Raw genomic sequence first — 12,346 nt, forward strand, 5'->3', positions numbered from 1 at the left:
GCCCCAGGTCCAATGCAGTCCACTGGACTCTGACTTTCTTTGGACACACAATATAATCAGAAACGTTTCGTGATTACTTAATACAACATATAAGATCATTTTTCCTCAATCACTATTTGGTCCCCTAAAATGACAGTGACTTATGTAACAAAAGTGCTTTAATTCTAACGTTTGACCTGATATGATTGAAAATGACCTGATCATGGATGAAAATAATTCCCTCAACTATAGCGACAGTCTGCACCCTTTGTCCTTCACTGTATTATTTTCAGTGCTGAGATAAAGACGCCCCAAAACTGTGTCACTGTCCCAATGTTTGAGCTCACTGTATACAATGTATTAGCATTTCAGAGCCCTTACTTTTATCCACATTTTGTTATTTACAGCCTTATTTCAAAAATGTATAAATTGATTTTTACCCCTATAATCTAACACACACACCATGAATAGACAAAGCAAAAAGCTTTTTAGAAATGTTGCAAATGTATAAAAAATTTTTGTTTGAAATATAGTACATTATAACTATTCAGACCCTCTTACTCAGTTACTTTGCCTTGACAGTACCTTTAGCAGCATACAGCCTCTCAGTCTTTTGGGTATGACGTCTACACGCTTGCACACCTGTACTTGGGGAGTTTACTTCCATTATCTTCTGACTAATATATTCCTCTCAAGCTTTGTCAGATTGGATGGGAGGTCACTGTTCCCACTTTCTTATCCATTATAATAATTTACAAGGACGGCCTACACCGGCCAAACCAGACAGGCTGGCCAATTGTGCGAACGCCCAGGGTACTCCCAATCACGGCCCTGTTGGCATACAGCCCTGATCATGTCCAATCAATTAAATTTCACCACGGGGCCTCCAATTCAAGTTCTGTACAAAACATCCTCAGGATGATCCAACTGGAAACCAGTGCTACCTGAGCTCAATTCCGATTCTCTCTAGTCAAAGAAAGGTCTGAATACTACGGAGAATACAATTCTAAAAACCTGTTTTCGCTTTTGTATATATGGGTATATTGTCTGAAGATTGATAGAAGAGGAAAACCATATACATTTAAAAAGCTGTTAACCTAACAAAATGTGAAAAAGTCAAGATCTGATATACATTTCAATCACTGTGATCATGTGTCCTTCTGCTATGTGAACAGTTCCGTTGGACATGTCTTCACAGCAACGCCAAGCATTAAGACCATCTTTTTTTAATGCCTAATGCTCTCGGCCCAGGGCCAGCATGGTGAGGTGTCGAATGTCTTTAAGATTGGATATTCAGATGATGGCTAATTGCATGAGATGCTTGTTCTCAGGGAATAATCATTAAAACAAAACGAATTAAAGCTTGTTATCTCATATTTGAAATATGTGTTAAAATCTGTATTATTCCTGTGGTGAATCTGTTAGATCTCGGGTAAAATGTAAAGTGGATGCCTCTTTGGCAGCTCACATCAGCTTGTAGTATGCTATTAATTCAGAGAGTAACCAGGTTTCCATCCAACCTTTTCATTTTGTATTAAAGGCATCATGAGCCACAATGTTACAGAACATTTTTCAGTAAAACTTTCCTAATTCTCGAGACATACAAACTATGCATACGACAAGGTGATTTTTACGTTACCGAAGTGAGTGTCGGAAAAAATATGCTAAATTAAATATGAATATGCAAATGTTGTTAAAGATGCTTGTTATTCAATATATTCAGTTTATTAATATCATCATATCTAAGATATATTTGGAGTCACATGTATTTGATATGCTCCCTCCCACTTACACTGTCGGGACACCATGCAGTTGTTACCATGGCTTACAATAAACCTCTCTGTTGTGTTCCTTTCATGTTAATTCATGTCTGTTGCCGCGTCCAAAGATACCCGCACCCATTATAGCTGATTAAAAAATTCAAAATAATTACAGTTATTATCAACCTAATGTTGTTAAGATCTTCTTATAAACTTATGTTCCTGTGAACATTACAATTTTGAACTTTATAATTTAATGCCTGTAGGCCTCATTTGACCCTGAGCTCTACAACTCCATTTGAGTTTAAAAAGGCATAATGTATGGTTTATATTTTCACTATACAAATACTCAGATAAACATACTGTGTATTTATACATCACACTTTGTTCAAAGTTTAACAAGACTCTCTCCTCTCACCGTGTCATATCAAGATATGCATCAAGGCCTTCACCATACAGTATATCGTTTTGGACATTGTGCCATCACAGAATGAATTGTGAGCAAGCCTCAAAAGCTTTATATACCAGAGCTGTGAGAAAGAGTTCTATATATTATTGACAATGTTGCAGATTTTGTGAGAAGGCAAACAATGTGGTTCTCGTGGGGTAAATCTCTATTGGAAAATTCCCGTGGGGTGCCATGGAAGCCAGAGTAAGAAGTGATGAGTGATCTAGGTGTTGCTCAACATCTGATGAATGGGCATTGCCGAACTCATTTATATACACTTAATTTGTCTTTGCCCTATTCTTTCTACTTTCCGTCCTTTTGACCAGAAACCCAAGTGTACAAGTAAATAAAACACCCAAAATGTAATGAAATCAATCAAATGTTTTTTGTGGTGTCAATGAGCCTTGCTGGACAAAGTCATGGAACCTTATGACAATCAGATTAAATGAACTACTTTTTCAGAGGAAAAAACTTCTGTAAATCGGATCCCAATTTGATGAACACAGCAGGGGTTAAATACTATTGATGGCGATGTAACTTCAAAGAGTGAAAGTTCTCTCAAAGGCGATGAGCTTGTGCGTCCTTGCCAATAAATTGAGGTGCTTATTCTGGTGACATGATCATCATAGCTGTCTGCTATTGCAAATAAAAATAATCTATTTTTCTGTACAAATCTCATCAATTACGATGTCGCTCTAGCCAACTCTTCCACTGCGCACTGTTGTAGAGCACATTATTAGCCTTTCTTATAGATTATTTGGACTAAAGAGCTGGCAGAATTTTCATTTTCATTCAAGTATAAACAGTCAACGCAACCTTTTTTATTAATGAGTACACCAACCGGTAAGTTGAAAATGCGAGCACATTGATTAATCACAAGAAAGCTAATTTCTTAATGTGCAACACCGTCATCCGCACACCTTTTATCTGCAAACAATTCGCATTTGAAATAGAAAACTTCATGTGGATGGAAAATGCACATATAGTTTTTTTTCTAGATTTTAGAATACTTTCCATGAAAATCTTAGCCACTTGGATGGAACCTAGCTAGTGTAGCGGTTGTTGTATACGATCTGCATTTCGTACAATTGACGTTTGGCCAATTATAAATTGATTTGAGTTTATTTTATTAGAGTTAAAGAAGACTGTTGCTCATTCTTAGGTCGGCACTCATTGAAAGCTATCAAATATTATTGAAGAATCCTGAACAAGCTAATCAAGCTATCCAATCGAATGTGTGTTTTTTTCTTCTCCGCTCTTTGAATTTAGAAATGATACCTAGTCAGGCTGTACAACTGAATGCATTCAACTGAAATGGTGTCTTCCAACTTATACCCAAAACTTCTCATGGTTACTGTCCAACCTCCTACCCACGCTGTTGAGGGCGGGTTGTGTGTGTGCGTATGTATATTCGTTCATTTATTACTGTATTTGCCATCTATTAATACCTAAAATGTTTACATACCTTCTTAGTTAGCATATAATATAATTTTCCTTATATGCTCATATTGTTGGTTGTTAATGACAGTTTTTTTCCTTCTTTCTCCAGGGTCTGGAACACTGGCTACTTACTTTAGTAATTGGATGGTGGAATTGTTCTCGCTGGCTATAGGTAAGTAGAACATTTGAGAAGCTTAGCCTACATTTGAACTTTTTTAAAGTCTTTTTTTCATCACTAGTATGTTCATTTTTTATTTCTCCTCTATAGCACAAGGCTTGTTTCTCACGCTGCGCAGTCCTGTCTCTCGCTAAGTAAGAAAACTTGTATTCATGCTGGCTGTGAATGCTGTGCTGTAAGGTGTGGTTAAAGCTGGTGAAAGCGTGCTGTGAAGGTGTGGCTACATTTTAGTCTGAGTGCGAATGACTGCACAATGAAGGCAGAGTGAACCGGCTAAACTGCTTTTAATTTTTTTTGACCCTGTAGATAAGAATCCTCCTATGGCGCTGTCTTACAAAATTCCATTGTTTGATAATGACAACACAAACAAAAAAAACACTGTTCTAATGTATTTAGTGTTTTCATATTATCAGACACTCTTATCCAGATAGTACAGTAGTGAGTGCATACAATTTGTACTTCCCCCCCCCCCCCCCCCCCCCCCCTCATGGGAATCAAACCCACTAACCTGGTTGTGGCATAACAGCGGTGTGCTCTACCCAACTGAGTCACATAGGTGTTCATTGGTATGGCAACCCATGGCACACTTTCCTCTTATTTATTTATTTATGTTTATATACTGCCTAATTTAATAGTGGTGGTTCCTGTGTTGCTTAGTTGGCAGAACATGGTGCTTGCAACGCGAGTATCATGGGTTGATTCCCGCTGGGCCACCCATACAAAAATAAATGCATGCATGATTTGGATAAAAGTGTCTGCTAAATGGCATATATATTATTTTACATGGATAAACCAGGATTCAACTATGGACTGGAATTACCCCACTCTGCCTCCAAGGTGTCTAGTTAGACACCTTCTTCTGCATAAACGAAATTATCTCTGTTTTATTACATTTTGTTCATTTATAGCAGACACTCTTTATCCAGAGGAAACTTACAGTAGTGAGACCATACATGCATACTGGTTCCCTGTGGGAATCAAGCCAAACAACCCTGGCATTGCAAACGTGCACATCCCTCTGTCTCGGTCGCGCTGTCTGTCTAGTCTCCTATTCTGCTTCGTGTCTTCTGTCTGTCTGTCTGCTCTGTCTGGCTGTCTGTCTGTCTGTCTGTCTGTCTGTCTCGTCGTCTGTCTGCTCATGAAAGCTCCAGTGAGTTATAGGGGTTAATATGGCGCCAAGGTGAATCACCAGGTTGTGCTGAATCAAAAGGTGAGTGAATACGTGTGGGCACGCAGTGTATCTTTATACTTTTATATACATTTGTTATTACTTAATCACAACACCGTAGCCTGTCCCAGATCTTGTTTTGCCCATCATGCCACTCTTTCCATCCCAAACATGACAAGGAGTGCATCATGTCAACTCCTTTCCATCATTGGCATAACAAGAATTGGCATGATGGCACAAACAGACTGGTTCACCAAGCAAGTCTAGCCTTCAACATTTTTATTATTATCTCAGTGCCAGTCTTTCTGCAAAAAGTAAACGTGCTCCCCGTGTTTTTCAGATTACAGAGCAATCAAGCCAAGCTTATGGAACCAGTGTAAGTGGCAGCAACATGCAGACGAGCTTACAATAGAGCTGTATTCTATTGTTTCGATTCTATATTATATTATAAACCGGTGTGGTCGAGCCCTGAATGCTGATTGGCTGAAAGCCATGGTATACGATTTAATTAAATTTGTTACTGTTCAAATACATTGTAATCAGTTTATAATAGCAATAAGGCTCCTCGTGGTTTGTACTGTATGGCAAATATACCCCGGCTAAGGCTGTATCCAGGCACTACGCGTTGCGTTGCGCTTAAGAACAGCCCTTAGCCGTGTATATTGGCCTACCACACCCCCTTGTGCCTTATGCTTAATTACTGTTACCATTATGGTAAATACTATGTAGTACATACTTGCTTGTTAACGTACTGATCCAACCAATCTCAAATTCACTCTTGAATGTGACACTAAATGTGTTCATTACCTCAATGTGTGAATTGAGAAATCAAATGGAACCCTGTTTACAACTCTGTATYGAAAAGAAACAGACAGAAATACTCTYTTACAGGGGAAAGCTTCCACCCGGAGCCATTAAAAAGAGGACTTCCTAGAAGGCAGTTTTTCAGACTGCGCCGTATGGCCAGAAACACACCCTTGAGTTTGAAATAGTTGAGGCTAGTCAACAGCCATTACTGTCAGGTTCTACATGCGAGCGCCTTGGGCTTATTAACTTCACCATCCCAGCTGATCTTAACATTATAGATAAAGTCCAGGCTGGGCCCCTGAGCAAGGAGACACTCCTAAGCAAGTACCATGATGTCTTCAACGCACCGGTCGAGTCAGTTCCCGGGGAAGTCCACTGAGTTGGACGCAGAAATCCAGCCTGTCCAGTGTGCACCCCGCAATGTACCAGTGGCCATGAAAGCAGCTACGAAGGCTCAGCTTGACAAATACGAAGCAGATGGCCACATGATATCCGTCACTGAGCCTACAGACTGGATAAGTAATATGGTTATCGTCAAGAAACCAGACAAGCTACGGATATGCGTTGATCCTAAATACCTCAACCGGGCTCTGCGACGTTCACATTACGTTATGCACATTACGTTGGAGGATGTTCTTTACAAGCTCCCAAAGGCCAGAGTCTTCACGCTCGTGGATGCCAGAGATCCCTTCCTGCAGTGCAAGCTCGACGAGCCCAGCAGCTACATGACCACCTTTTGGACACCCTGGGGCAGGAAGAGGTGGTTGAAGCTTCCGTTTGGTGTCTCCGTGGCTCCAGAGGTGTATCAGCGGAAACAGCACGAGCTGTTGATGGGACTCAGTGGCGTGGAACCCATAGCAGATGACATCCTCGTAGTGGGCTGTGGGGACAGTGATGAGGAGGCAGAATGTGACCATGACGCCAAGCTGCTGGCCCTGATGGWCAGATGCAGACAGGTCAAGCTAAGGCTAAGCATAAAAAAGCTTCAGTTTAAAGTGCCAGAGGTCCGCTTTCATGGGCACATCTTGTCCTCCACCGGATTGAAGGCGGATCCTGAYAAAGTGAAGGCTGTCTTGGAAATGCCCCACCCATCTGACGTGAAGGGAGTGCAGCGCTTCGTCGGATTCGTCACCTACCTGGCCAAATTCCTACCGCGGCTCTCTGAAGTGTGTGAGCCACTAAGGAGGCTCATGGACAAGGACGCCATCTGGCATTGGCTCCCAAAACATGACGCAGCGGTGAGGGAAATGAAACAACTGGTCACCCAGACACCTGTACTGCGTTACTACAATGTGTCAAAACCTGTCACGATTCAGAGTGACTCAAGCCAGTATGGACTTGGCTGTTGCCTCATGCAGGAGGGCCAGCCTGTGGCATTCACCTCTAGGGCACTCACCCCAACTATGCCTAGATAGAGAAGGAGTGCCTCAGCATTGTGTTTGCATGCCAACGCTTCCACCACTACCTGTACGGGTGCGACAATATTACCGCAGAGACAGATCACAAGCCCCTTACTGCTATATTCAGCAAGCCTCTTCTGAATGCCCCAAAACGACTGCAGAGCATGCTACTGGCCCTACAGAACTACAACCTCAAGGTGGTGTATAAGCCAGGGCCAGAGATGTATGTGAGTGACACGCTCAGCAGGGCTACTGCATCAGGCACTCACACACGCTCCATGCATGAACAACACGCAGTGTGCAGCTTACAAACAGAGCAAGTGGATGTTGAACACATCAACCAGGCTGACTACCTCAATGTTACGGACCAGCGCCTTATACAAATCAGACAGCACACAGACAGGGACGAGCAACTCCAGGCATTGAGGGCTAGTGAGAAGGCCTCTGGACTGTGGACATGATCAGCAGCAAGGAGAGGTTTGTGTATAGTCCCTGTCTGACGCAGCGGAACTGGACAGTTGTTGCCACACAACCGGAGGTCAGCTACGAGGTGTGTCAAGGAGGACGGGAGAGCGGTTAATGGCATTGCAAGTAGCTAAAAGCAGATACGCACTCTTTATCTCTCTATCTAGGCATACGGCGGTCGGGTGAGCGTGCGCACTGAGATGGTGTATTTGCGCACAGGCGGTGTGGACCGGCCTACTCTACGATAGTGGGTGAGAGGCCAACGATGCCTAGACGATCCACGTATAACTCGAATTGTTGATGTGTGCCCTAGCTGAGATGCGAGATGAAATCAAAGACTTCATGGTTCAGTATGCAATAAAAGAAAGATCTTGCAATGGATATATTGCACCACGCTAGCAGGACTACAGAGAAGAGACTGTATGTAGTCCCAACAGCGCCGAGCGTACCTACGATGGCTGGTCTGGGGTCGACCAGTTGCTTTCTAGTTCCACGCTACACTGCAGTTGCGTCTATAGGTTCTCTTGCAGCGAGTGGGCAGAACACATTGGCCAGAGGTGGAGCGTTCGATCCTTTACTGCATACTTCCATGGAGAGACTCTGCTATACGTTGCCTCGCCCGTGACTCTCAGCAGGAACACACGTTAGAGCACGCCTGGCGGCTCGAGGTTTGCCAGCTGTGCCAGAAAATGATAGGGTCCAATGTGTCAGAAAGACGGCTCGAAAGTATATTCCCGATCGCACAGAGTGTGCTAGCGATTCCGGGAAGATTTGCTGGCATCCTATGCACGGAATTCGTACGAGGGATCTACGGTGAGCTTTATCTCATCCCAGACAGACCATACCATACAAGCTTATGTTTGGTTAGCAGGGCATGATCCGGGAATGTTCAAAAATACAGGCATGAAGGAAGGAACACTCTGAAGAAAGGCTCTGAGCGGAGATAGGCGCGATAAAGAGAATGCGACAGTCAGAGTCACCTGGCTAGTGGCTGGCATTACAACCTGAAAGACGTTAAGTGCATTGATTTATGGCTAGCAGCTCTGGCCAGCCTCTCGCACACTGTGCTGGACTGCTGGCGTCTCATCAGGGCAGCACGAGCTGCTCGAGGACGTCATGCCGGTACATCTCTCCTTGTGGCACGTCCCCTCGATGTGGGGTTGGTGAGACGTATCTGACTGCTACCGTACACCAAGCAACGCAATAAGCGTCCAGGATCCGTTATCTTCTGCTTATGAGGGTATCCACAGGCCAAGCATAAAGAAGAGCTTTACCATTGAATCACAGGTTCGGTGGACACGTGTGTTGCGCACAGGAATGAATCACCAGGGCCTGGACGGGCCGTCTGGAGACTCGTGATTTGTTGTACAGAAAGTGGCACACGCTCCTATTGGGTCGAAGTGAATGGATCACTGTCGTCGGCAACAGGTTGACTTCCGGATTGCTGAGCCAGCACTCACTCAGAACCCTGATGGGCAAAGGGGTTCGGCATGACAAAAGACGGAACCCAGCCAAGTCACATGGGGCTGAGCCTGGCGAAGAGCAGGTGATCACAGGTCAAGTCACATGGGGCCTGAGGCACTGGGCGAAGAGCCAGGGGATCACAGGTCAAGTCACATGGGGCCTGAGGCACTGGGCGAAGAGCCAGGTGATCACAGGTCGGCTGCTCCCTCGCCCATCAATACTCCTCTTAGACAGTCAGGTGACCCGCCTGTGCGGGAACCCATCAATACTCTCCTTAGACAGTCAGGTGACACGCCTGTGCGGGAACCCGCAGTCCTCGCAGACAAGCCCCCTGTCTTTTCACGCTGCGGGRGTCTGTCCCAGCCACCAAAAATACTTAATCTGTAGGTTTCCCATCAGGGGTTGTTGACAGACAGAGATAAAAGTGAAGAGAGTATCAAAATGTGTTGTTACCTGAGAAAGAAAYAAAAAWAGAAAAAAAATACTAAACTGTTCATGTTGGAAATTATTATTACTAGGTTTGTTTTGTTAGTGAATGTCCTATTTTATTAAWGGGAAGATGTTATGAGTGTAAAATGGCACAGTGATGCCATCTGTTGGTAAATGTTCATTACTGCAACTCATGTGTTTTACCGGAGTGCTTGAGATACCCGGATGTATTGTGATGTACTGAACAAGACTGCTTACTCGCAGCAATGCCTCTGTCTCGTCATTTAACATTCAAACACCCCCCTTGTCTGCACACTGCTCTTGATAGTATCACTGCTCTGATCTAGAAAAAGCAGCGGAGATGCCCAATAGGTTATTCTCCACAATGTGTGGATGAAGCTCTTAATTTGTCACTGGGGAAAACACGATACGAACTGCTTCAAAAGAGACCGACTAAAGAACACTGTAATGTTCACAACCACATATACTTTGAACTCGCGAAAAGTGGGAGATGCTGTCAAGAAACACTGGCATGTTTTATCATCGGACCRAGTTTTGCCTGCTGAATTTCAGAATCCACCACTTATTGTATATAGGAGGGGTCGCAATTTACGCGATAAATTGGTCCATGCCAACTGCCAGCCAGAAAAGAAAATCAGTCAGGCTCTTTATGCCCTCTTCCGAATGGTATCTATAAATGCAGAGGTTGCGCATAGTGCAACAATGTGACGAAGTGTGAATGTTTCTGCCACCCACTTACAGGAAAACGGTTCCAAATAAATTACGTTATTACGTGCTCCACCACCCATGTTACCTACATTATTAAATGTCAATTTGGGCTGTGCTATGGAGGTAAAACCTCTCGTTCTCTCAAACAGATAATCAGTAAACATAAAAATTCAATTTGGAGAAACGACAGGGATTATCCAGTCGCAGTACATTTGAATGACCTAAAACATGACATTTCTACCTTTTTTAGATTGTGTGATTTTTGTGGCATAGAGAAAGTTAAGATATCAGACAGGGGAGGTGATATAAATAATACTCTGAGCAAAAGAGAATGTTTTGGGATTTTCACCCTCATTGAGATGTACCCAATGATTTATGATTCATGTCTTCATTGTGGTTTTACAGACAGTGTTTAGTACGTTTCATGTACACACTTGATACTATCAAGAGCAGTGTGCGGGTTCCTTCTTTTTCCTCAGTTCATTCAACTGTTACCATGGACCTGCAAAAAAGACAGCTCAGATGTGCAAGAGCCCTTTGAATTTAACTTCTGCATAAGTTAACATAGGTTTGAATAACAACCATGTGAATACAGTGGTAGCTATTCAACATGCTCCTGCTCCTTGGCCATTTAAGCTACAAGACCAACTTCAAGAATGTTATATAAATAAGTAATAAGAGCTAAGACACTTCAAAAACATCCAGGCTTATCCTAAAGTCAAATTCGTTAAAACCTTTTTATAAACTTTAAACAATGTTAATTTGCATAAATTATCATAACATTTCATGGATTCAATGCCAAACATAAGAACACAGTGGTAGACARTTTAAATGCTACTTCTACCATTCCAGCTACATAACAACGTTATAAATGTGCATAAATGAACATGTAATAACCACCGTCAATAATTGTACCTCTTGAACTGTGACGCTAGACACCAAAACAACATTCACATGTTCAGGCTATCCTATCAACCAACTAATGTTTTCATTTACCTACTCTTTCTACTATAACCAGTCACTACCATTTCTACTGCAGTCACTACCATTTCTACTGCAGTCACTACCATTTCTATTGCAGTCACTACCACTACTATAACTTACTGCAAAACCATAAATACTTTAAAACAAGCTTGTAAACACACACATTTTCTTCAGGAAATGTAATCTTCTAAATATTATTATTATTACTGTTGTTATTATTATTATTATTATTACTACTATTCAGGAGGACTGACGTGCTGACTGTAACCCCATGGCTGGCTCCTATAGTCTGGGAGGGGACCTTCGACCCCCTGGTCATAGACGAGGCCTTCAGGTCCCACAACCTCACCATCGCTACCACTGTGTTTGCTGTAGGGAAGTAAGTCACAGATTCCATGTGTAGAAACCTGTTGCCAAGGCAATGTTTACATCACTTCCTATGTGTCTATGTATCACCTACAAGAAATGTCAAGACTGCTGCCACTAACACAAGCATGCACCTATCCACAAGTATTCACCATGCACCTATCCACATGCATTCACTATGCACCTCTCCACATGTATTCACCATGCACCTATCCACATGCATTCACCATGCACCTATCCACAAGTATTCACCATGCACCTATCCACATTGTGAGAGGGCATATAGATAGAATGAAATAGTGGAATAGGTGCATGGTGAAATACATGTGGATAGGTGCAGGTGTGAATACTTTGGATAGAGTGCATGGTGAATACTTGTGGATAGGTGCATGTGAATACATGTGGATAGGTGCATGGTGAATACTTGTGGATAGGTGCATGGTGAATCATGTGGATAGGTAGCATGGCTGCAATACAATGAAGAATAGGTTAGACATGTGAAATATGAGCGTTGTGGATAAGCGTGGCAACGTTGAATAACATGATAGAGAGTAGAGGGACAATGGTAGAAGTACAATAGGTAGGTGCATGAGTATAAAAAAACATGTAGAGATAGGTGAGTCATGGCTGAAATACTAGTGTGGATAGGTGCGTGGTGAAAATAGCACTGTCGATGGGGTGCATGCGTGAATTGCCATAGTTCTGGATAGCGCTGCATGGTTGAACACA

The 12,346-nt window shown here is 42.8% G+C and overlaps 1 protein-coding gene across 2 annotated transcripts in view; it reads left to right on the top strand.

Moving 5' to 3' along the window:
- LOC112073932 (globoside alpha-1,3-N-acetylgalactosaminyltransferase 1-like) overlaps positions 1 to 11,652 on the top strand; it is a 30,552-nt gene extending 18,900 nt beyond the window's left edge. Inside the window, exons 5-6 of one of the 2 annotated variants that reach the window (XM_024141169.2) lie at positions 5,314 to 5,349; positions 11,496 to 11,652. In XM_024141169.2, the coding sequence (XP_023996937.1) occupies positions 5,314 to 5,349; positions 11,496 to 11,634 (175 nt within the window). In that variant the 3' untranslated portion in view covers positions 11,635 to 11,652. The remainder of the gene's footprint in view (positions 1 to 5,313; positions 5,350 to 11,495) is intronic. The other variant, XM_024141170.2, reaches the window with a different exon arrangement.
- Positions 11,653 to 12,346: the final 694 nt, after the last annotated feature.

This window comes from Salvelinus sp. IW2-2015, unplaced genomic scaffold (genome assembly GCF_002910315.2).
Source record: "Salvelinus sp. IW2-2015 unplaced genomic scaffold, ASM291031v2 Un_scaffold2428, whole genome shotgun sequence".
NCBI classification, from domain to species: Eukaryota; Metazoa; Chordata; class Actinopteri; order Salmoniformes; family Salmonidae; genus Salvelinus; species Salvelinus sp. IW2-2015.